Raw genomic sequence first — 25,279 nt, 5'->3', positions numbered from 1 at the left:
TTTTCACCTACAGAAATTTTTGCTCCCTTTTAAAAGGCAACCATACAAATGTAACACTTGACAGATTTTTTTATTATCAGCATTTATTCCTAGTTGTGTCCCTGAACTTTTGGGATGGGGAGCAGAGACAGTTTCATTACCTGTTTTGGGTTTGGTGGTTGGTTTTTTTGTTTTGTTTTGTATTTTTCTTTCTAATCTTCTGAAATTGCAGCTAGGAGAGAGTAAATGGGATTCCATTTCTCTGAGAGATTTAGCAACAGAATTGTTTACAGTGTTGCAATCAGTCATGTTTAAAGTAGAGCTACTAACTGCATAACTAAATAAGGGAATACTTTGGAAACAAAAGGGTTGCATAACAGGTAAATTTAGCTTGTAGAATCTTTAGTATGCAATGTATAAGAAATTTCATACACCCTTGGGAGAGTTTGCAGTTTTGTCAGTGGGTGCGAAATGCTAGCTTGGAAAAACAAAAATGAAAAAAATATGGAAATTACTAACTACCAGAAATCTGGCTTAATTCCTTTGTTTTTGTTGTTGTTGTTGTTATTGGTTTTATTGACAGTATGAATTTTATCTTCTGGAAATTTATACACCCAGATTACTTTCCACTTATAGTTCAGGCTTATTCTCCTCAGGAAACTGAATTTGATTTCCAACTGCACTTTGAAATCCAAACTTTCAAGAAAATATCTTCATCCCATCTGGGCAGTACTTGGAAGAATGACTGCAGAGGAGAACTTCTGTGGCTCAGAACTATGTAGTACTTTAGATGTAAATTATTTTTGAGTTTTCCTCAATCCTTTGCTTTCTACCAATACTTGAAGGTGGCAGCTTCAGCTCTGAAGACATTGGTCTTCCTTCACAAGAAAACTGCTGGACAGGTTTTCGAGAAAGTTGGTCTAGTAGGAGGTGTCCCTGCCCATGGAAAGTGATTGGAAGTAGATGACCTTTAGGGTCCCTTTCAGCCCAAATAATTCTGTGATTCTGTGATTTGGGCTTCTCCAATTGTCTTTTATCAGTACTCTATAAGTACTTCTATCTGCACAATGTCAGACACTTAGCCAGATCTTACCCTAAAAAAATCTTTATAAAGCATCCAAAGAGGGAGAGAATAGAAAAGGTGTAGATGAACATTCACTGGCTTATGCTGATGTGAGACAGCAGGTCTGCTTTTCCACGTATGGTCCTTGTCCAGAAGCTCTGCAGGTTTCCAAATTATACACAGTACCCTCCCCAAGCCCAAGAGAACATTTTCTTTTCTTTCCCTCAAAGACTCAAATAGTAGTTCTGTTCCCTTCCTTTATTAGCACTTATTGGAGTTTGTTGTCACTCTTGATTTTGTTTTGATTGAGTTTTTTTTTCCCCTTCCTCCTTATCCTTTTTTTATCCTGCATTTCCATAAGTTTCTTCACTTGAGCATTCTCAGGGAAGGCACAATCTCCCCCTTTCCAGAGTGCAGGCTAAGCTAAAGGGGAATAATAAGTATCTGTCCTATCCTGCCACATAATCTTTAGAGGACATGGGAGATACTAACCTACGATAACTGCAGATGGACTAAATCCCATCTACTAAACCATGTATTTAATAAAATTTAATTAGGTTTATAAATTTCTAAAAAAAAATATTTCAATCATTATATTAATGATGGGTGTAGGTGGTCTAATCTCTAACAAACTTGTCACAAATAACTCACAAAACAGATATTCATCAGTAAAGTACTTCATTATTCAGTGAAGCAAAACATATTGTTGATCTCTATAGGGTCTAATGTAATTTACATGAAAACAAAAATTGTGAGGTTAAAGACAAATCCACACAATATTTGCTTCAGAAAAGTTTCCAAATGCTTCAGAGAATATCCTTTAGCTGAAAATGCAAATATTTTCTATTCTATGTTACAAAAATCTAGTGTTTCTATTTATACAATATATTCCTATCTCATTGGTACAAGCAGTGCGTGCATTATGTTATCATGCCAAGCCATATCATATGATCGCATCACTGTGCCATACCATAACCCCAGAACTGGTATCATGTTATAATAAAATGGCTTAAATATTTTAGTTTTTAATGTTTTAGGTTTTTAAGGAGGCTACGCAGGTGAAAACCAGTTCCCTTGACCATTATCTGAGTGTGTCTGTCTCTCCATTATTCTGCCCAGCAACTCTTTGACCTATTGGACAATTTCAATCAAATTCGCGAGTGGAATAAACATTTCAAAGGTGGTTGTAGTTTAAATTTCCTTTCAGTGAGTGGGTGTATATGGGAGATAAATTGATACCCTGAGAGAAGGAAAAGTAGCTGTTCCAGCTTTCCAGGCAGCTGCTGCCTGGCCCAGCAGCATGTCCCTCTCAGCCAGCCACTCATATCTGCAGGGTAACTATCAGACACAGGAGGAATCTGGTAGTAGTGGCAGAGGAAAATTAAAAGACACACCTGTAGGAAACTGGTTTTCAATGTTTCAATTGCTCTTAAAGAAATTGCTATTTTAAAAGAACTCATTAAGAAAACTTCTATTTAGTCTGTTTGAATCACGCTGGGCTTGATCTCAGTGTGTCCTGTTTTCATTGTAATAAACAAATCAAAAAAATATTTCTGCATTTTGTGATAAACAGTCATCAAATAATGTGGCTGAAAGGAGTAAAGAGAATACAAGTCCTGAGGCCTTACCTGTGGCCTCAAAGTCACCCTTCCTGTAATCCTTATGAATCATTGTGTTTGTTTTGTTAGCCTTTCCAAAATGACAAAGGTACAACTGTAAACACAATATTCCCAGCTAGATAGAAGCTGTAGGTATCACCTCTTTTAGTGACAATCTCAAGCTTAGCTCCTACTTACTAATTCCCTTTGCCTGAAGCCTTTTAAACAGCCCTGCGCCCTGCTTTGGAGCCCTTTTCCTACTCTTCTCTTTTCCTGACCCCTGTCCTCCCATTAGTACACTAATATCATTTGCAGACTCTTACCCTCTCTTGCCTTTACCTACTGCAATGTTATTTTGTATTCCCTTTCTCAGCAACTGTCTCTTCTACATGTCTTGCTCGTGTGAACTCACAATTAAATTGACATAAAACTGCTCACATACAGAGTGACAGTTATTCTATTACTTCTTTGAAACAATACTATAAACAGAAGAAATGTCCTTTTAACCTATGTAAGTTGTACTACTTTGCTATTATGGAATCAAATTTATGAATCAAATCAGTGGAAAGGTTTCTATTGATTTCATTGAGCTTCTGGACAGTACTTCTCTCACATTTCTATTTTTAATTGTCATTTTAACAAATTTTATACTACTGCTACTAAAAGTAAAGCTTGCCACACCATAATTCCTTGAAAACCCTTCTTAAAAGAGAAACGATTTTGTATGTTTTAATCCTCAGACATAGTAACTGATCTTAATGACTGCATATTTTTAACAGTTCATTTACCTCATTTTCAGATTCTGTAAGAATGCTTGATGACTACCATTTAGTTAGATGCTTTTTGCTCTTTAAGAATCTCACCTGTGTACACCCCAGTACACACCCACATCTCATCTTTTTTACTAAAATAGAGTTGACTGGAGGAAATTAGTTTGTTTCATTTGTTATGAATACTAGAGTATAGAAATATAAGTTCTCTGCTTTATTTTTTTTCTTTTATAGCTGATTAACCAATAGGCCCAACAGTTTTGTCGTGGCTTCTTCATATTGGTAAAGCATGTTTATTTATTAGGAGATAATTCATTCTCTTATATATGGATTCCTCAAATTTCCTCCTTGGTCTCTCTAATTTTACTTCTTTCTATTGTTTTCAAGGTGATTGGATTTGGGCTTTCAAAGTGATACATTTTAGGCTCAAATAACCTAAATACTGAACCTTGACATTTAACTATATTGATCTGTTCCTTGCCTCCCTGTTTTCTTTTAGTTGTTTAGGGATATTTGTTCTGAGACTTCTGGAGCTTTCCTTAAGCACCCTTCACACTGCGACTAAAGATTTTCATTTCAACAGAGAGGTTTATCTGTCTGTTCTTGCTGAGAATAGAATAATAAAGAACTGGATTTTACCACGATCACTTGCCCAAAATAGACTGAATACTGTTGTGTTTGCAATAAATCAGCATTAAAAAAAAAAAAATTAATTTGGAGATGTGTCCTGTTACTATCTGGTATTTTGGATGATGTCAAACTATAGCTTCCAATAAATAAACATTTCAGTATTGAAAAGTAGTATTCCAAAGCATAATTTAACTGCTTCCTATATAATTATTAATTGCTAGGGCTATTATATTGGACTTTGCTTCACTGTTGAAGTTCTCCTATACAGAGTATTTAATGTGTTTTTCTTGATTTGTCAGATAGTGTAAGTCTTCTATATGTGTATTTCTGTTATTAAAGATTTGCATTTTGTCTATGTATTAGTCTCTCCACAGTCCAGCTTTCACACCAAGCTGTTAATGAGCACTTTTAATTCTGTTTTTGCTTTGTTTCATTTTTTCAGCAATAAATAAACACTAAGTATTCAATATATAGTGACATGACACAGCATATAGGTATTACTGGCATGCATTTGCCTTACCTTCATACATTTCATTTTTGCCTGATGAATGTATATAAAATTATGATGCCAGTCTAAGCTACCAAATACGTTGTGCTACAAATTTGACAGAAAAAGTATTTTAGATATACTGTAAAATCATCATGCAAATAAAATATTCATTACTAGCACAGGTGGATTAAAATCAATAAATACCATTTTGTTGTTACAAACTGTCTGATGTAACAACCATCAGCCTGACAGAGGCATATATTCATATGCAAGCACATTTTTTATGTGGCACTTTCCAGCAAGGCACCTAAGTCTCTATTAGGTTTAAGAGCTACAATTTTTAAAGATACCAAGATGATATGATTTCCAAGAAATCATTAAAAATAGCTAATAATTAGTCATACATAGAAATGAGTACTAAAATGCAGCTCTGCTGAAGTTAAGAGCAAAAACCACAGTGACTTGTAGAGCAAGGTGTAAGAGTTTCATTTATCATCATCACCTGGCAGTCAGTCATTGGTTTGAAGATCCAGTGCTAGTGCTTCAGATTTCATTTTTCCTCTAAGTATTCCATGCATGTTGTTGGTATCAATGGGATGTTGTAAGCTGCAAGATGTTTGATAAAAAGGCAGATTTTACAACCAAAGACTCCAGTTACTTTTATAAAGGTTTATATAGTTTCTCTCTTAATTCAGAGTCCTGAGTTCTTGTTTTACAAACTGCAGAGTGCCCTCAAATGTATTGACTTCATTGTGGAGTCAGAGTATTTATTGTGTAATGCTGAGTCATATAAAAAAAAAAAAAAAAAAAAAAAAAAAAAAAAAAAAAAAAAAAAAAAAAAAAAAAAAAAAAAAAAAAAGGTGTTTGCTAGGGTGGAGAAAAAAAGTGATGGAGATACCAGCCTCCTCAAACAAAATGTCGAATTCATCCTGGGTTATGAGTTTGATTTTTTTTTTAAACTAAGTAAACCATGTGAAATATTGTCAGAAATATATTACATAGTATATGCCACCATGCCACCGTACTACAAAACATTTTTTTTTTCATGCTGGTGCTCTCCTGCTCTGAAAGGAAACTAGAGTTACCATATGTGTACACACTTAGGCAAAGTGTATACCCCACAGTTTGTATATCTATGTATACATAAACACACCACAGGATGCATACACAAAGTATATACCCCCGATGCAGCAGTATCTCTAGCACGCTAGAGGGAGCCATTACATAATTGCAATGACCCTTCCCCCCCCCCCCCCCGCTCCAATTAGCAGAACTGGCGTGCTAAAATCGCTGGACATCCTGAGACATCTTGAAGGTTTGGCAGAAGGCTACAGAATAAGGAGAGGAAGCAGAGGACTCGAGGTACAGTCAAACGAGGTCTCCTGATAGCTCAGGGGCTTATGCTGCTGTTTGTTAAACTTTAAATACTGTGCTGCTTTTATAGGGAACTTCTCCATATATGTGACTTAGCCAAACACGCAAATTTTCATCAGCCAATCTGAAGCCCTCATGCAGAAAGCAAAGCCCATTTTGTAAACATATCCTTTATTTCATCTGTCTGTCGCTCTCATACAGAAAGTTGGCACGTCTGAGAGTAGTGGTTTTCCCCTGCCGCTAATGTATGTATAGTTTATTTATACACTGCATTTTAACAGGGCATTAGTTCTATAACGGTTAACAGCAGACTTGCTCTGTGTGGCAAACTATCCGTTTCACAGCTACAAAGAGCTCCTCAAGACGGGAAGATGGGTCTGGAAAGAACACTGATTTGAATTTATAAATCTGCCAGACTTTTTCCAAGTCAAATGATATTTATGGACATAATAACTCAGGGCTGAAGGTTATCCTATTGAGCAAGGCAAAGGAGCAGCTGCCTTAACTGAATCTTTTAAGAGACGCTCCTAAAATAATTCAGGAGCGTCTTATAAGTGCTACAGAGTATATTTTCCTTTTTCTAATTTATTTATTTTTCCCTTTTTTTTTTTCCTCTCCCCCTAAATGATTCTTGCTACTTACACGCTGGTCACAAATGGCAGCTTCATGTCGGTACGCACGGGTCGAGACCGGCGCTCCGGCAGTCCGAGCACGCACCTTTCCAGCCTCGGTCCTCCCCCCGCAACCACCGCCCCCGGCCGGGAGCATCCTGCCGTGCCGCGTCGGGCGGGGAGAGGAGCGGGGAATGCTGCTGCGGCCCCCGGCGCCTCACCCGGGGCTGCCCCGCGCCGCGGCCCCCTGGGCAGGCGGGGGATGCTCCCGTAGTCGGGACCTGCCCCTCGGGGAGGGGAGACCCTCTCGGGGCGGCTCCGCAGGGCCGGGGCGGAGGAGACGGCGGGGGGTTGTCCCCGTCCACACACACCCCTCCCGCCACACATCCTCGGGGCGGCGGGTCCCCGGGGTGCTCGGGGACCGCGCAGCAGAGTCAAATCCTCACCCTCTCGCAGCGCTTTGGGCGAGTTCGGGGGTGTCGCGTCCCCCTTCTTTTCCCACCCGTCAACACGGAAGACTTGTTAATACGTCTCCAAAAAAAAAAAAAAGGGGGGGGGGGGGGGGGGGGGGGGGGGGGGGGGGGGGGGGGGGGGGGGGGGGGGGGGGGGGGGGGGCCGGTGGCGCTGCGGGGCGCGGCGGCGAGACCCCGCATCCATCCCTCCCGTCTGCCCGCCCGGGCCGCGGGCGCGCTGCGCGTTCCCCTCCGCGCCGAGCTAATCAATGACACCCAGCGCCCGCCGCGGCCACGCCCCCCGCCCGCCCGCCGCCCGCCCATTGGCCGGTGCGTGTCGGGGCCGGGCGCCGCCGCCGCCGCCGATTGGCTGGCGCTGAATCCGTATCAATGTTTAAGCGGCGGCGTGAGGTGAATAGCGGCAGTCGGAGAGCGGCGCTGGGCGAGGGCGGCGCGGCGCGGCGGCCCCGCGAGTGCTGCAGTGAGGGAGGCGAGGCGGAGAGGGGCGGGTGGGGGGGGGGAGAGAGAGGGAGCGAGCGAGCGAGAGAGAGAGAGAGCGAGAGAGAGAGCGCGCGAGGCAAAGCAAAGCGCGGCTCCAACTGTTGAATTTTCTCTGAATTCTCCACTTACCTGCGGGCGGCTGGTGAAATGGATCTGGTTTATCTGGGATCGGCGTTCGCTCCGCGTGCTGCCTGGCTAAGACTGGCGACCGTCTGTTTGCAAGGGGCCACCCATCAATGAGGCAGAGAAGAATATTTGTTTTTTCTTCTTTTTCGTTTGAAAGCCTCCCTACCACACGTTGCAGAATTAACTGTGTACTTTGGGTCCGGACTCAAATAAAGGAGAAAAAAACGGTGCAGAACTGAGACTCGGAACTAGATCTGTGAGCAATGTATTGGGAACCTATATTTTTATTGTTTTTTTTTCTTTTAATTTGAAAGATTTCTGATTTATTTCACACATAACACTGAGGAAAGGTGGTTAAAAACACTCAGCAAAGCAGGAATCAGACGCGTCTCTATGCCAGTGAGTGGATAACAGCCTTGTTTTCCTGATCCTCAGTCTCCCGGAGAAAGAGGTATAGTAAAAGTGTAGCTGGATCCGACACCCCCATCCTTTTTTTTTTTTTTTTTCCTCCTTTCTTCCCTCCCCCTCTCCAAAATATAAATCTGATTAATTTTTTTCCTGTCTATAGAGTGAGTCAGAGAAGCGTTAGGAAGAAGCTGCAACTAATGCCTGTGAAGGGAGGAACATGAGGCGATAGTGAATGTGATTTGTTCCGCTGGATCTGACTCATCCAAGCAGATTGAAACACCTGCATTTCTGGATTTGACATTCATTTATTTCAGGTTGTTAAAAGCACTTGAAATAAAATTTTACTACCCTTCCCCAGTATTTACCTATACACTGTATCGCTGGGAAAGGTGTTTATCGGAGAGGGGCAACGCATCTGGCGTTGCCGCCGCTCTTCTCCCCCATACCAAGACGCCCAGAGAGACTGTTAAAGCTTTGAAGGGGCTGCAAAAAATGCATCACACAGATCGCGGAACTGCATAGGTTTTAATGCAAGCGAATTAGTCGATTAAAAGATCTCCCACTTTATTCATCGCAAGGATTGTTTTTCCTCTTCTCCCTTCCCCTAAATGAAGAGGACTAGGCGGCAGTGTCATTGGAAGGAGACGCTGAATAGAAAGAAAAGAGAGGCACTTGATAGCTCAGCCCTGTGAATACATAGACTGTTTCCCTTTTAGTGAGAGACTAAGAAAGAGTGTGTGTGTGTGTGTGTGTGTGTGTGTGTGTGTGTGGTGGCTTTTCTTTCTCTCCCCCGCAACTCCCCCTTCTCTCTCTCTTTTTTTTTTCTTTTTTTTTTTTTTTTTTCTAATCTGTGCGTCCAGCCGTGGGTTGCCTGTTGCTTTCCTCTCGGCTGGAGAGAATAGCAAACTGGCATTAAACTGCATCGAGAAAGTGCAGCTCCTCAGACACGCATACGCACACATGCATAGATACACAGAGAGAAAGGATGTGGTAGTGGCGGCGGCTACTGGCCTGTCTTAAAGAAACCCAAATGTGCTGCTGATAGAGCACGGCCTGAGCTTTCTCTCAAAATACATATTTACTGTTAATGATGAAGGTCAAATGATGGGTTTCTTAATTTTTTTCTCCCCAAAAGGACGAGTGGGAGGCTGGTAGTAAGAGAAGAGAAAGGAAACTACAAATCCGGACAGTAGTTTTTGCTGGGGAGGAAGCGGGGGGCGGGGGGGGGGGGGGGGGGGGGGGGGGGGGGGGGGGGGGGGGGGGGGCAGGGGATGTTTGGATTTTTTGTTTGGTTTTTTGTGGACTTTTTCTGTTTTGTTGGGGGTTTTTTTGTTGTTTTGGGGTTTGTTTTTTTTTCATGTGTTTTGTTTTCCCCTCTTGCCCTGCAGTCCTCGTTCCCACTCCCTTTGATTCGGGAAGGAAACAGTGAGGGTGTACGAGACAGAGAGGGGGGAAATACCGATGGCAGCGAGATGCAGCTCTCCGCCGCAAGCAATGCAAGATTAGATCTCTAAATGCAGCAAAACACTCCCTGAAAACCAACAACCCCGCGGTGCAATCAGACATTTCACTACCTCTCACTGCACACGAAGAGGGCTTCAACAACAAGCTGAGACTTTTTTTTTTCCCTTCTGTCTCTCTCCTACCCCTCCACTCCATCAATCACATCACAAGCGATGAGTAGCAAATAAGCTTTTTTATCTCTTCCTGCAGACCTGTGACCACCCTCCTTTCCTATGTATATATAAATACACATATTTAAGAAAAATATTTTTGATTTAAAAAAAAACCCAGACAACTACTGCCGCCGATTTTTTTTTTATTATTGTTATTATTTTTATTATCCTTTGTACATCTGCGGGGATTCAAGGATCAGGAACACATCGCCTGCCCGGAGGAGAAGATCTTTTGCAAATTTTCTGATTTTGAAACCCTCCCACTGCAGAAGTTGGACAGCCGAAGTAACTGCGAGGGGACTGCAAGCACGGCAAGCGCTTGCTGAAACGCTGCCGAAGCTGTTCCCTCCCTCCCCTCAGCCCCCCCACCCCCCCGATTGCTCCCTCCCTCTGAGCTACATGGTCTATTTGCTGCCTCCCATCCTGTGTCTCTGCAGACGTTTTAGAGCAACAGGTTCAGGAACTTGAAATATAGGGGTGGGGAGAGAGAAGGGAAAAAAAAAAAAGAAAAAGGAAGAAAAAAAAAAAAAGAGCGGTCGGAGGAGGAAGAACAACCCCAGCGCAGGAGGCAAAGAAAACGGGGACAACCCTGGTCGTCGCTGCAGTCCCTGCCACCCCCACCCCCTGCTCGGGGATGTACCTTTCCATTTGTTGCTTCTTCTTCTTCTGGGCTCCCGCCCTGTCGCTGAAGAACCTGAATTACTCCGTGCCAGAGGAGCAGGGAGCGGGCACGGTCATCGGGAACATCGGGCGCGATGCGCGGCTGGCGGCAGGCACGGGGGGAGGCGGGATGCTGCCTGCGGAGCGTGGCGCTCCCGGTGGCGGCCGCGGCCCCAAGTCCACCTTCCGGGTCCTGGAGAACTCAGCCCCGCACCTCCTGGACGTGGACGGAGAGAGCGGGCTGCTCTACACCAAACAGCGCATCGACCGTGAGGCGCTGTGCAGGCGCAGCGCCAAGTGCCAGTTGTCCCTCGAGGTGTTTGCCAACGACCAGGAGATCTGCATGATCAAAGTGGAGATTCAGGACCTGAATGACAATGCACCATCCTTCCCCTCTGACCAAGTGGATATGGACATCTCAGAAAACGCTGCACCAGGCACCCGCTTCCCCCTCACCAGCGCCCACGACCCAGATGCTGGGGACAACGGTCTGCGCACCTACCTGCTCACCCGTGATGACTATGGCCTCTTCTCCCTCGATGTGAAGTCCCGTGGTGATGGCACAAAGTTTCCAGAGCTGGTCATCCAGAAGCCATTAGACCGTGAGGAGCAGAGTCATCACACCCTGGTACTGACGGCACTGGACGGTGGCGACCCACCGCGTTCAGGCACAGTGCAGATAAATGTGCGCCTCATTGACTCCAATGACAACAGCCCCATCTTTGAGGCGGCCTCCTACGTGGTAGAGCTGCCGGAGAATGCACCTCTAGGCACTGCTGTCATCGACCTCAATGCCACTGATGCTGATGAGGGTACCAATGGAGAGGTGCTCTACTCCTTCAGTGGCTACGCACCCGAACGCGTCCGTGACCTGTTTAGCATCGACCCACAGAGCGGCCTCATCCGTGTCAAAGGCAACCTGGACTATGAGGAGAGCGGCCTCATTGAGATTGATGTCCAAGCTCGGGACCTGGGGCCCAATCCCATTCCTGCTCACTGCAAGGTCACTGTCCGCCTCATTGACCGCAATGACAATGCTCCCACCATTGGCTTTGTCTCTGTTCGCCAGGGAGCACTGAGTGAGGCTGCCCCACCAGGCACTGTCATTGCCCTGGTGCGGGTCACTGACCGTGACTCAGGAAAGAACGGGCAGCTCCAGTGTCGGGTGCTGGGCGGTGGCGGCGGGCCCGGTGCCGTTCCTTTCACCCTGGAGGAGAACTATGACAACTTCTACACTGTGGTCACTGACCGGCCTCTAGACCGTGAGGCACAAGACGAGTACAATGTGACCATTGTGGCACGTGATGGGGGCAATCCCCCACTTAACTCCACCAAGTCATTTTCCGTCCGTATCCTTGATGAGAATGACAACCCACCCCACTTCAGCAAGAACCTTTATGTCTTACAGGTGCCTGAGAACAACATCCCCGGAGAGTACCTGGGCTCAGTCTTGGCCCAGGACCCTGACCTGGGCCAAAATGGGACGGTGTCTTACTCCATTTTGCCCGGGCATGTGGGAGATGTCTCCATCTACACCTATGTCTCTGTCAACCCTACAAATGGTGCTATCTATGCCCTGAGGAGCTTCAACTACGAGCAGACAAAGCACTTTGAGTTCCGTGTGCTGGCCAAAGACTCTGGTTCACCCCACCGCGAAAGCAACGCCACAGTGCGTGTTACCGTGCTCGATGTCAATGATAACGCGCCCCTTATTGTCCTACCTGCCCTCATCAATGACACTGCTGAGCTGCAGGTACCACGCAATGCTGGGGTGGGCTACCCTGTGGGCACCGTCCGTGCCCTGGACAGTGACTTTGGGGAGAGTGGGCGCCTCACATATGAGATTGTGGAAGGCAATGAGGAGCACCTCTTTGAGATGGACCCCACTAGTGGTGAGATACGCACCTTGCATCCCTACTGGGAGGAGCTCAGCCCTGTGGCTGAACTGGTGGTAAAAGTCAGTGACCATGGCAAGCCCAGCCTCTCTGCAGTGGCCAAGCTCATAGTCAGGGCCTTGGCAGGGCCCCTGCCCGAGGCTGGTGAGCCGCAGGTGAATGGTGAGCAGCACCGGCGACCACACTGGGACTTGTCGCTGCCCCTTATCGTGACGCTGAGCACTGTCTCCATCATCTTGCTGGCTGCCATGATCACTATTGCTGTGAAGTGCAAGCGAGAAAACAAGGAGATCCGCACCTATAATTGTCGCATTGCCGAGTATAGCCACCCTCAGCTGGGAGGAGGGGGAGGCAGTGGCGGGGGAGGAGGAGGCAGTGGCAGTGGAGGGGGCAAGGGCAAGAAGAAGAAGATCAGCAAGAATGACATTATGCTGGTGCCCAGTGAGGGCGAGGACAGCCGGGGTCCCCTCAATGTCATGAACGTGGTGAGCAGCCCATCCCTGGCCACCTCACCCATGTACTTTGACTACCAGACCCGCCTGCCCCTCAGCTCTCCCAGGTCCGAGGTGATGTACCTGAAGCCCGCCTCCAACAACCTGACTGTACCCCAGGGACATGTGGGCTGCCACACCAGCTTCACAGGGCAAGGGACTAACGCCAGCGAGGCTCCCCCGAGCCGGATGTCCATAATTCAGGTAGGAGACTTTTAGAATACCCTGGATCTCACTTTAGACACTGGTTTAATTTTCCCTTTTGTCTGCAGTGAAATCTGCTGTAATGCACCACTGAAGGGACCAACACAAGTCACTAAAGAGAGGTGGACTTAATGAAAGTGGAATCAGACCACATCTGGTGGGTCTGGCTCTACTGTCACACTGATGTTTCCCATGCGATTCAAAAGAAAATACCCACTGAAACACACATAGTTATGGCAAGTGCCAAAGCTGTGCACGTGAGAGTGGGGACAGGCTTTTAGTACATTTGGGGCACGCTGGTGTATTTTCCCAGAAGATTATCAGACAAGGTGGGCACTTCCACAGGTTTCACTTCTTTTTGGTTTGGGGTGGAGAAGAGGGAGGGCATTTCTGAAGTGGTCACATTATCTGAGGTAACAAACAGGACAGGGGAGAAACTTTACACACCGAGGACAGCTATTGCAATAGTATATCATAGCCCTCCAATCTTGTATATATATGTGAGCTATATTTCCAAGATGTATGGTTTAATTTTTTTTTTAATTTCCTTCTTCAGAATATATATCCATAAATATATTTTTGATGGTATTGTAGGGGCCTCATTGCCTCCTCCTCTCCCCCAAAACAACCTTCAGTGATAAAAATTCTGCTTAGATAAATAGAAAGAAGATTTATGTGGTGATTCCCTCCTACCCCCGAATGTAAACAAACTCACATCCTGTCATAAACCAGTGAAACAACTAGTCAGATTTCCAGCAGCCTGAGTCAATATTGATGATTGCTTTATAGCAAAAGACTTGTGTGCTCTGTCTTCTACCCGAAGTTCATTTAGAAATTATAACTGGGCTGCAATCTGCTGCCAATTATATCCACACTGTCCTCTACTGACTTTTGTGAATGTGAGAAATGGCAGAATTTGGACCACTGGACATAGGGTGCTAATTAAAGAATGACTTAATTTTTAGCAGGTAGTTTAAAGTCCAAGCTCAGAAGATTTATTTCAGAGCAGTGAACTTGCAGAGTGAAGATGAGGGCAGAATTTGGCTCCAGTTGATTTAATTTAAAGTATTACTTCATGATTAATGCAGCTTAATGTTCAAACACTACAGGTACGTTCCAAAGTGATTTTTAACATTTGGATTGAAAGCAGGCTCTGGATAATGGCTATTAAATATATTTGAAATGTCATATCTCTTTTATCCTGTGGTTCTCCTAATATGCTGTTCTGAGTCATAGGGGAATGAGCTGAGTGTATCAGAAGTGACACAGACTCATTTTGTGTATGCAGCTAGTGGGAAAGAAGTCGCACTGTAGTCACTCAGTGTACCTAAAGAAGATTCATAATACCTTGGAATTATCATACCCTGTGATCTGTGGACACCAAGTGTTCTGGATGCCAGCTGTATCTAATACTTTGAACTAAATAGAAATGACCATCAGTAACTGGCAGGTTAAAGAACCAAAATTCAAGTAACTGATGGCCTATGAATGGAATATTTATAAATGGGAAAAAAAAAAGAAAAAAAAAAAGAAAAAAAAAAAGGCTGCCTGTACAAGGTCACTGCAAACTAATCCTCAACCCACTACTGAGTTGTGTCACAGAAACAATTCCATTTTACGCCTATCATGATTTTGTGTTGCTATCAATTAGGTGAGTGGAGCAATACTTAAAATCTGAAATTGATTTTAACAAAAAGTGACACTTTAGAAAAGAGTTTAGGTTAGGGCACAACCAGAGATAATTTGATTTATTATTCATGCTTTAAAAAACAAATAACTTTCAATGACACTTGTTTAAGTAATGTCAACTTTTTTTTTTACTGTAAAATGGAGTTGTCAGAATGCTAAAAAAAACCCTCCACATTTTTTTCCCTACTGACAAGCATAATGGTTACTAAAAGACAGAAAATTATAATTTCCTACAACCGTGTAATGTCTATATAAAGCAATTAATTAATGTATTGATGCTACTGAATAGTAAAGTTTCAATTGTAGTGTAAAATCCCTATGGAAAATATGATTACTTTTTTTTTTTTTTTTTACAGTGTTCACTGTGTAATATCAATCATGATTTTTTTTCCCCCCTGAGATCTATATAAAGCTAAAAGAGGAATTTCCTCCCTTGAAAAGTGTGTTGTGGTCTCTATAAGAGTTTTCATTATGAGATCTATGCAAAATGTTAACTATAACTCCTCGTAGCACGTACTGGTATATCTAATATTGGTTTTGCTTTCCCTCAATATCTACACAGAGTATTTTGGATGTATAGGTGGTTCAGTCAGTAGATTAAAAAGCATTCAGTTTTACCTAGTGAACAGTGTGTTCAAACATACTTATTGATTCTATAGTTTGTAGTTGTATTGGCAAAACATACACAGTATGAAACAGTGGTTTTGGCTTCTTTTTAGAACCAGCTCAGATTTAAAGTAGTTAGATAGGAAAATTGATCATCTTTTCCATAGTTTTGTATTACTAAAATACAGTTAGTATTCTCCATCTCCACATCCCTGGAGTAAATTTAATATAAAATTTGCATTTAGAATGTAGACACTATTTTATGTCTGGTCCTGTACTTCTGCCTCATGTAAAATTTAAACTGCAGACTTAAGGAGAAATAGTAAAGGATCAGCCCTCTCTCTGGGTCTGCTATATCCTTAATCACTCCAGGAAACCTGTGTCTGCATATGTAGATTGCATAGTTAGGAATCAAAGGTGTAGCTGATGGGGCAAAAAAAAAAAGAGAAACAGAATCCAAACAGCTGCTTTATAATCTCTTTTTGTTAGCCAATCCAAATAAGCAGTTGTCTTCATTACTTCAGTAAGGGAAAGGTAAACAATTGCATAAGGGTTCTCTAACAAATATTCCCTTTAGTTTTTACAGATATATTACTGAACCACAATAATCTCACATTATGTAATTCATACAATGGAACTGCATTTCTTTGCTCTCATTTTCTCGGCAACTGTTTAATGGTAGAATTCTTATCAGGAACCTGTTATTAAAACTTTATATATATATGTACATACTTATATATCTATGGAGATATATATATATATACACATGCTAAATATTATGTTATTACTTAGTACATCCAGTGGTTTCTATAAATATTTAAAAGTAAATAAATAATTTCTTTCTCAATAAGATTCAAGTTTTCTCACTCTTATTAGGAGTGCTTAATAATTTTTTTTTACTTAGCTTAATAGTAAGAGCTAGTAAAGTCAGTGGGCTTTACAGTTCCCTTATTTCTCATGAATAGTATTTTACTCCACTGATAGCCCAATTTATATCAACAAATGCCTGTGGAGTAAAGTGTTACTTAGCGATTACGGGTTTCAGACTGACCTAAAATGACCAGTAGTTGAATAAAATGCTTCCTGATATGTATGAGTGGTGTAATCTTGCCTCTCTTTTAGTGACTTCTGTTATACACTAGTCCCACAGTTCAACAATTTGTGTGTTTGTTCCCTACTTTGTAGCATCCACCTGGATGAACTAGTCACAATTTCTTCTTGCAGGTTTCCAAAAGATAAAAGAGTGGATGCATAAAGGAAAGCAAATAGTTCTTTACACAAGTAGGTGTAAATAGGTTCCTCAAAGTGACATAACAGTAGTGTAGAAAGCTATCTACATATGCAAGTAGTGTTGATTATCCTAAAGATTATTTATTGCCATATGAGTTTTGTGACTTGGAGAATTTTGTAGATATATCAGGAATAAGGTGGGTGTGAATAAAGAAAGTGGTGGTCACAGCTTTTGCTAAACAACAGCTAAAAATGAATTACTGTGCTAAAAGAAGCTCTCAAGCTGGGAATCTCCATAACTGCTGTACTGGACAGTCATGTAGCTTTTAAAAGATAAAGTGCAAATCATTCTTAGTACTTCAGGCACCTGTTTATGATGTGGCAACAGATTAATGTCATGTCCCAGTGCAGCTTCATCACCAGGTGTCTAGTAGTACCTAAGAAGATAATGTCGTCAGGGGAAATAAAATACATGAGCCATATGAGTGCTGCTTTGTCTTTAAATACGCCACTTCATGCTTTACTTTGAGAAACTTCTGCTCAGAAATTTCAAGGTTGCAAAAGAAGTCTCCAGCTGCTGCATATAAGAAGCAACTTTCCTTGCAGAAGTTATATTCATTCTCAGCGATTTAAATTCCTATCTGAAAACAGAGGTATTAAATTTTTATATCTTCTACTGCAAATGAGGAATATTTTTCTCTTTCACTAGAACTAGTGCAGAGTAACACTTTGCAACACGAGGATACTGGAGCAGTTCTAAACATTTGCAAGTTTGCAGGTTCATACTTTCTATGTTCCAAAGTTTCGCAGTTTCATATTCTAGGGCTGTACTGAAGGACACTAAGTTCTTATAGATTAAACTTTAGAACTACCTCAGTTGCATTTTTCTATAGTTCTCACAGTGTTTTACAGGGCTAAATACCATGCAAAATAGCTCCTTTAATGTTTGCATTATGTAAATATAGTCTTCAATTAATATGGTTTTGTGTTACATTGTTCTGTACCTTCAATTTTATTCATTCAGTGAAGTCAATTCCAGAGTTGGCTGTGTAAGAATATCAGGACAGGATCTTTTCTATACTTCTATACTTATTTTTTTGTCAAGAAGCACTGCATAATATAGTGACACAAAGCACATCTGTCAACACACTGATCACTGTGGCATCTGCCCTGGTTGCTGAAATAGACAGAGAAAGCAAAATTGAACTCCTGTTCTGCTCTTGTCTCCTTGATAGTATTATTTATAGCACTATTATTTCAAAAGGATCATTCTTGATATGTAGGCCCATATGAAGTCCAAAGAACTTTCCAAGATGAAATGCTGTAAGATAGAACAATAAAAATAATAGAGAAACAACAATTTAGGAGTCTGAAGTTGAACGTACATATTATGAAAAAAAATATTTCCAGAACAGAAATTCTTGTTAACCAAAATATTAATAATAATAATAATATATCTGTAGAACTTGCTGTTTTATAACGTAAAAGATATGAAGCAAGTTATGCAAGATTTACTGTATCACAGCTCTCAACTGCTCTTAAAGTTGTCTGAGCTTTCCACAACTTGAAGCTCAGTGTCACTACCTAAACTTGAATGGGGAGATCCCCATAACTTTGTGACTACCAGTGCAATTTCAATGACTGATTGATCCTTTGGAGAGTTATCTTTTAACAACGGATTTTGTTAGGTTTCTATTATCCTTACCCACACTGATGAAAAGGCTTGTTCTTAACTCATATTTCAGTCAATAGAATAATTTTGACTTCATAAATTATTTCAGTGGTTCAAGAGTGAATTTTGACTAAGAGTGCTACGGAGTGCAGCCAAGAATAGTATGTTTGGACCCTTTATTTTGAGATTTGAGCTTTTTGTGATTTTTTTTTTTTCTTACAGCATCTTTACAGAGAATCAAGGAAACTGGATTGTAGATGTTTTTGTAACTACAATGGTAATTGTAGCACAGAATCTTAGAATTGTTTAGGGTGGAAAAACCTTTAAGGTGATCAAGTCCAATGATTAACCCAGCATAATCCTGTGTGCAGGATGAAATCAAAGACTCCGTTGAACATGTTGCTGAACATATGTTTCCACATGTTTTCAAATGTTTTTGAAACTGTGCACCATAACATTATTGTTAAAGTTCAACAAACATTGTTAAATGGAAAATTATCATTAGGTATGTGTGAAATATTCACAAATATCACCTAGTATTAAGAAATGATGGATACAACCTGATTTCTTCAATGAGACAAAAATGTCATTAAAAACAAATTCTTCCAGGGTCATAACATTTGGTTGTAAACCAATTGGTAGTTTGTTTAAACAGAAAAAAAAAAAAAAAAGTGGGTTTTTTTGTTCTGTTTTTCTCAGCATTTTTTCTTTCTCTTCACTACCTTCCTCCTCAGAAAATAGTAACATACTAGCTAATATTTACATGTATGTTCAAAATATCATGCTTGATTTCTCTTTCTTTCATTGTTTCTATAAAAGTTAAAAATGTCTTGTCAAGTTAGTTTTAAGTTTCGCTATGCAAGGCATTTATTCTACATACCAAAAGTAGATGCATATGGTTTGGGTTTGGTTTTAATTTTTTGTTTTGTTTTGTTTTGTTTTGTTCTTTTCTGAAGAAAATATATTTTGCATGGCAGAGAATTTGGGATACTTCTTCAAGACTGAGGAGTTCCTGCACATATAAAGAGAAGACATTTTGACATTAGTACTGATATTTTCCAGTAGGTAAAAGAATTCTGTGATGAGAGCGCAAACGATGATTTGTTGACTGAAGCAGAAACACAGCTGTGTTTTTGTCTTTAAAAGTATAGAAGCAATCCTTTGATGTCAAAAGGTCAGCGCAAAGCAGTTGGGACAAATTCTTGTAGCGGATAGCCTGAGAGCTTTATGCTTTCAATTGTATCTCTGCTTCATCTGTAAGAGAAGTGGTGAAATTAATGCTAAAGGGTTCAAAAATAGAGGAAACAAGTAGAGCTCTCAGGGGACTACAGGCTCTTGTCTTAGTAAAAAAAAAAAAAAAGAAAACAAAAGATAGAAAAAGGTACTAAGAAGAGAGTGGCAAAATGATTTGGGGAAAAAGTTTAAGTGTTTTATTTGTTATGCTTTTAAGGGAGCATCAAGGGGCTTAGCTAGTTGCTCCTTTTGTTGATATGTGAAATCTAGTAGCATACAGCCTGGCATAAGTCTTAGCCAGGGTATGTTTTAAGCCTTATTAGTATATTTTTCATATTCTTTTTAGTACAACTTTTGTTTTTCAGTCTGCTGTATACATTTCTTTAATGAGAAAAAAAAAAGTGAATTATTAAGCATTTTAGATAAAATACTCAGTATTAAGTACTACATTCTACAACAAGCGAATTCTTATAAACGTCCCTGTAATTAGATATTAGACAGTGCTTTAAATAACTTCTTTGAGCAGTCATATATTTTCTAGCTAAATCCCAAAGGCTGCTGATCCAGTTCCTGATTATTAACGTCACACAAGAACCATCTCCTTCTCCTACTGGTTTGCTTCCATTAGATAGTGGTATTACCTGTACAGAAAGGATAGCAGATAAGTTCATCTCCCGTGCTTGAGACGAGAAGATATTTCCTTTTTTTTTTGTTGGGAGATGTGTCCTCAAAATTAAGGAGTCCCTCTGTATTTAAGATAAAATTGCATAGTTTCAGTCAATTATTAGTGTTATTTATACAGAGGGAAAGCATAAAGATCAATTTGTATCTCACTTTGGTGCAGTGAGGGTGTATCTAGATAAGTGAAATCCTTCAAGTTAACATATTTTATTTTAGCCATGAACCTTTCAGCTAGCTTTGTGGTGTGTATATCAGATCAGAGTTTCTCAGATTCATATAATACCTTAACTCATAATAGAAAAGTTTTTAATCTCATCCAGTTCCCTGCTGGGTGGCTTTGTGCTGCAGTCTCCATGGCATGCTAAAGGAGGACTCAAAAGGGTAAGGGAAAAGTCTTGTTATGAGATACAAATGTATAATTTCAGCTGTATGGGTAGGACCTCTGATAGGTGCAGTGTAAGTTCTTTCAGTATAGACATACAAATTTAGCTTCAGACCATCTATTGATATGTGTACGACATGTGTGTATTTGCCTGTACTAGTTCTAGTGACACTATGATTACTCCTATTTTGCAGTCCTTGCCCTGGAACACTTCCAAGCAGTTTTATTGTATTGAAATGGCTCTTACAGTTCATTGAGCATCCAGCATAACACTGTTGAATGTGATTGGTGCGTTTGCACGTATTTATTCAAAAAATCAGGCAGTTAAATTGCATAATTATGGGAAAACAAATCATAACAATAAAAGGCCATTTAAGTTAACAAGGTTTGTGATCAAAGAATAAATACAGGTTAGATAAATGAGACTCTAGATGTAACTAATCTACATAAATAAGTTTTGGTCTGATTAGAGGAAAGTATTATATTAAAATAATCTAAAGGTATTTTAAAAGCATTTTACTTTAGTATTTTTATCATTTTTAGTTTTATTTCATCACATTTTTGACATTTTCACTCAGTAAAAATAGCTGAGTTTAGTGATAAACTACTTTTATGTGGTTTTATGTTTTGATTAACAATGTTTACAGTGCAAAGTCTAAACTAATACAAGTAAACAAAAGTAACATCGTAAGTTTCCATTCTAGTTTGAATGCATCGTGTGTCAAAAACCTAAAACATTTTTTAATGTCTTAATTTTGATTTTTTTTTTAATGTGGCAATGTTTTTGATTGATTTTTAATTAAAGAAAAACATTAAAGGGAACATTTAAAGGACAATTTCTTGTTTACTGTCTTTATCAGCAGAGAGCAGCCTTTGTAGTGTTTGAAAGCTGGTGCATTAAAAATCAATTGCAAGTCTTCAAAGCTGTAAACTCTTGCTTGCTTTGTAGATATATACTGTTTTTAAAATCATTGGAAGCACACTTGACAATTGAATTAAAACAAAAGGTAAATAATGGTTTCATGAAAATTTGAAGGATTTTAATGTATTTTTAATAAGAGCTACAGGATTTTTTCTATAGAGGCAGACATCTGAATCACAATTTGTAGCTTTTAAATGCATAAGTTGTTCCTAAAGATAGCTGTATGTATTCTTTTATTAAGAGAATTTTGTTTTAAACTTCTGTTGGTGTTATTCTGCTGTTTTTAATGAATACCATGATTCAAATGCAGAACATGCCAGTTTCTTTACTGACATTTACTATATTTCTGTCTTGCTCTTTGCTGATTGCTAAGCAACCACTTATGATTGTTTAGCTACAACTCAGTTTAAAAAAAAAAAAAAGAAGGTGTGCTGAAATGGGCTAAACAAATGTTCATTAATTCTTAATGAAAATATTTAAATTCTATAAAATTTTAAAGGTGACAAAGAAAAGAACATTGTTTTAACAATGTATTTCATATTCAGCACTTGAGCTACTACCAGCAGAGTAAAAAATACTCTTTTTGCACAAATCTAGAAAAAAACAGGATCATGTCCTTAATCAGCGTATAACTAAATTCAAGGCCTATGGAAATATACATATATATGTATAATTAAATTAATATTATTTCTTTCAGGGCATGATCCTTAACCAGTTAACCAGTGTTAGTTTAAATTTAAGTCAGTGTAGAACCATCGAAATATATAGCTCACTTACAGGAGTGGGGTTGCTTATGTGCATAAGCATGTGCAAAATTCAGCGAAATCTGTTAGTCTATGTTACCTGAACTGCTCCCTGTTGCTTCTCCCCTTTGCCTTAAGAACACAGCAAAGCTGCAAAAGCTGCTCTTTTCACTTAGCCTTCAACTATTCTAGTATTCTAGTATTTTACAGAGATAGTCCTGATGTCTTGCTTTTTAGCATAGACTTGTGTAATTTGATATGCAGATTTGAAGATCATAAAAACAATCCTGCTTTGATGATCACGAGAAAGATTATCCAGCCACAGCTGTAAAGTACCAAGTGTTTTCTTTTCTGATCTCTTCATCGTTTCAATGGATCAGATGGCAATAAGAATATAGTGGAATTCAGAGTTTAGATTTCTAGGCTATAGGCCAGATGATATAACTGTCTGTATGAATGCATGAGTGGAGATACATAGAAAAAAGAGCAAAATGGAATCAAATTAACTACCTAACTGGATAAAAAGTTTAGAGAAAATTATGTCTTTTTTTTTTTTTTTTTCCTGAGGCAAGAGCATAGGTAAGGAAGGACCACATTTTCTGTTTGTGATGGAATCCTGCTATGAGACTTCAGGATTGAGAGTGATGATTAAAAGGAGGTGTAAGTCAGGAAACCTGTGAAAATAAACAGCACTTAACTGATTTAGTGGACTGCATTAGGTATGAAAAAGCACATGATAATTTGCATCTAGTAGCTCCAAGGCAAGAAATGTATCAGGCAGCTTTGTAGCCACTGGGTGAAAAACAGGTGAAAACAAGTTGCTTTATATTATTTCTTGCGATGTATAATCTTCATTTTGTCTAAATCTGCAAATGTATTTTGTCTGTTTAAACCATGTGTAGCTTCTTTTCAGGTCTAACAGGCTATAGTACTGCAAGAGGCAGAAGTAACTAGATTATATAGTTTTTTATTTATCCATTGGCCACCATATATGTGATCTCTCCCAACAAATCATTGCAACAATGTGGTGGTAAAAAAATAATAATTATTCAAGCCTGAAATAACCCATTTTAAATACTTTCCTGGGCTCATTTGTTTCAAACAGGCTTCCAGAAGTTTGAAGAAAAATTTAATTTAAGTTCATTTAAAATATATGTAGACCACATTTAGTCTTTACTTCATGCCCTGATTCCTGGCAAAGGAACCTTAGGAATGAGTATCTGGATTTCCAGATTTCAACCTATTTGTTAGTGTACTTTACACAAAAGAAGGTAAAGCAAGAGGAAGCTGTCTCTATTAAGCAAATGTAAGCTTCAGGAATTTTGGTTAGCATTGGAAAAGATATTTAGACAATGATAAATTACTTGCAGTCATAGCAGTCGTACTGATACCAGTGAATAAAGAAATAGGCATACATGTTGAATGGCCATGGGAAAACACTTGATTTAAGGGACAGGTTTTGCTCCAATTTAAGTTTTAGTTTTTCTATAGTGTTTTATAATAAAGACAATTACATAGTAATTTGGGTTAGAATGCATGCCCAGTTCCCCATCTCAAAACCCAATTTGTTACTACCTGTGGCTATTTCTATTAAAAAAGCAACATAATTACTATGAGTCTCAGCAGTCTAGGAGAAAATTTTTGCAATTACAATACTTCCCTTGGGCAGATGTGTGAAAATGGCAGATTAATTCCTGCCAGTCTATTCCTTGCACATTTGTAAGGTTACTGGTCACTTGGATTATCATTATATTGGTGCTGCTTATTATCCTGTGGTTAAGGTTAAAGCAGCAATGCTACTATATACATCTAGGAATAGAATGCTATGCCACTGCCTTGTAAAGTCTCTGTGCTGAAGTGTGATACACAGTGTCTTATGAGTAAAACACAAGTTCTATTTTCATGGAAAGTGGATGAGTTTGCTATTGATCTTAGCATATTTTAGAAGGGTATTCTGTATTTTATTACTTTATGTCTCAGAAGATTAAAACAAAAATGCCAACAAATCCAAGTTTAATAATTAGGAATTTATCAGGACATTAATAAAGTTGTGTGTGAACCCAAGACTATTGTAGGCCCTTAGTATTTTATAGCTTTTGTTTTATCACCAATATCACAATGGCATGAAACAGATGGCCCTTAAATGATGCAGATGAACAGCTTCCCATGGAAATAATTTCATTCTTCTTCTAATGGGTATTTCTACCTCAAATAAAGTTTTGAGGGCACATATGTAACAGAATTACATGCAGAGGCTGTGCTCCTAAGGATAACTCTCTGAAGCTAAGCACCTAACTCCATGTTGAATTCCAGTGAAGTTGGAAGTTGGTGTGGCTTCATGTGGGCTCTGATCCACCTGCAGGGAGCAGCATTAGCTTGTGTTGCACATGATCTGGTTTGATTATTCAGGAAAAGCAGTGTGAACAATCTTAACAAGTTATTTCTTTTCCCTTTTGCATGAGTTTTGTGGAGAAGAGGAGAGTGAGGGGAGACCTCATTGTAGACTTCAGTCTACAACTTCCTCATGAGAGAAAGAGGAGGGGCAGACACTGATCTCTTCTCTGTAATGAGCGGTGACAGGACCCAAGGCAGTGGCCTGAAGCTGTGTCAGGGGAGGTTTAGGTTGGATATTAGAAAAAGGTTCTTCACTCAGAGGGTGTTTGGGCACTGAAACATGCTCCCTAGAGAATTGGTCACAGCACTAAGTCTGACAGACTTCAAGAAGTGTTTGGACGATACTCTGAGCCAGATGGTGTGACTCTTGGTGATGGTCCTGTGCAGGGGTAAGAGTTGGACTCAATGATCCTTGTGGGTCCCTTCCAGCTCAGCATATTCTGTGCTTCTGTGCTTCTATGATTCTGAGTTTTTGTTTGCAATTTCTTGCACTGTACCTGTCATGTTTTCATTACTTTTCCCATTTTGAAAAAGGCTTTCACATACACACACTTCTGAATGGCAACTTGGGTATTTTTGTGACGTGGACATTGTTTAGAGAAGGTTGCATTAACTATTTTCTTTGAAGTATCATAAATAAAATTTGAAAAAAAAAATCCTCCAGTTGTTGTTCGATGCATTCCACTTTGAAAAAAGTGCTCACATGCTGGGTGAGCATCCTGCTAATTAGATAGAGAAAAAATCCATATTTTAATCCCTGTGTTCTAAATAACCCCTCAGTCAAATATTATCATTCGTC

General features: G+C 40.1%; 1 protein-coding gene across 6 annotated transcripts in view; it reads left to right on the top strand.

Annotated features, from left to right (window-relative positions):
- Nucleotides 1–7,487: 7,487 nt before the first annotated feature.
- Nucleotides 7,488–25,279, top strand: part of PCDH17 (protocadherin 17) — a 93,003-nt gene continuing 75,211 nt past the window's right edge. For 4 of the 6 annotated variants that reach the window (XM_027886991.1, XM_027886993.1, XM_027886988.1 and 1 more), the window contains exons 1-3: nt 7,488–8,045; nt 8,163–8,316; nt 9,391–12,928. In XM_027886991.1, the coding sequence (XP_027742792.1) occupies nt 10,313–12,928 (2,616 nt within the window). In that variant the 5' untranslated portion in view covers nt 7,488–8,045; nt 8,163–8,316; nt 9,391–10,312. The remainder of the gene's footprint in view (nt 8,046–8,162; nt 8,317–9,390; nt 12,929–25,279) is intronic. The other 2 variants (XM_027886990.1, XM_027886989.1) reach the window with 2 other exon arrangements.

Source organism: Empidonax traillii, unplaced genomic scaffold, assembly GCF_003031625.1.
Source record: "Empidonax traillii isolate 1590-97213 ecotype Southwest subspecies unplaced genomic scaffold, ASM303162v1 scaffold200:size922451, whole genome shotgun sequence".
Taxonomy (NCBI): Eukaryota; Metazoa; Chordata; class Aves; order Passeriformes; family Tyrannidae; genus Empidonax; species Empidonax traillii.
The sequence above is the reverse complement of the archived record's forward strand: the minus strand, read 5'-3'. Positions and strand labels throughout refer to the sequence as shown.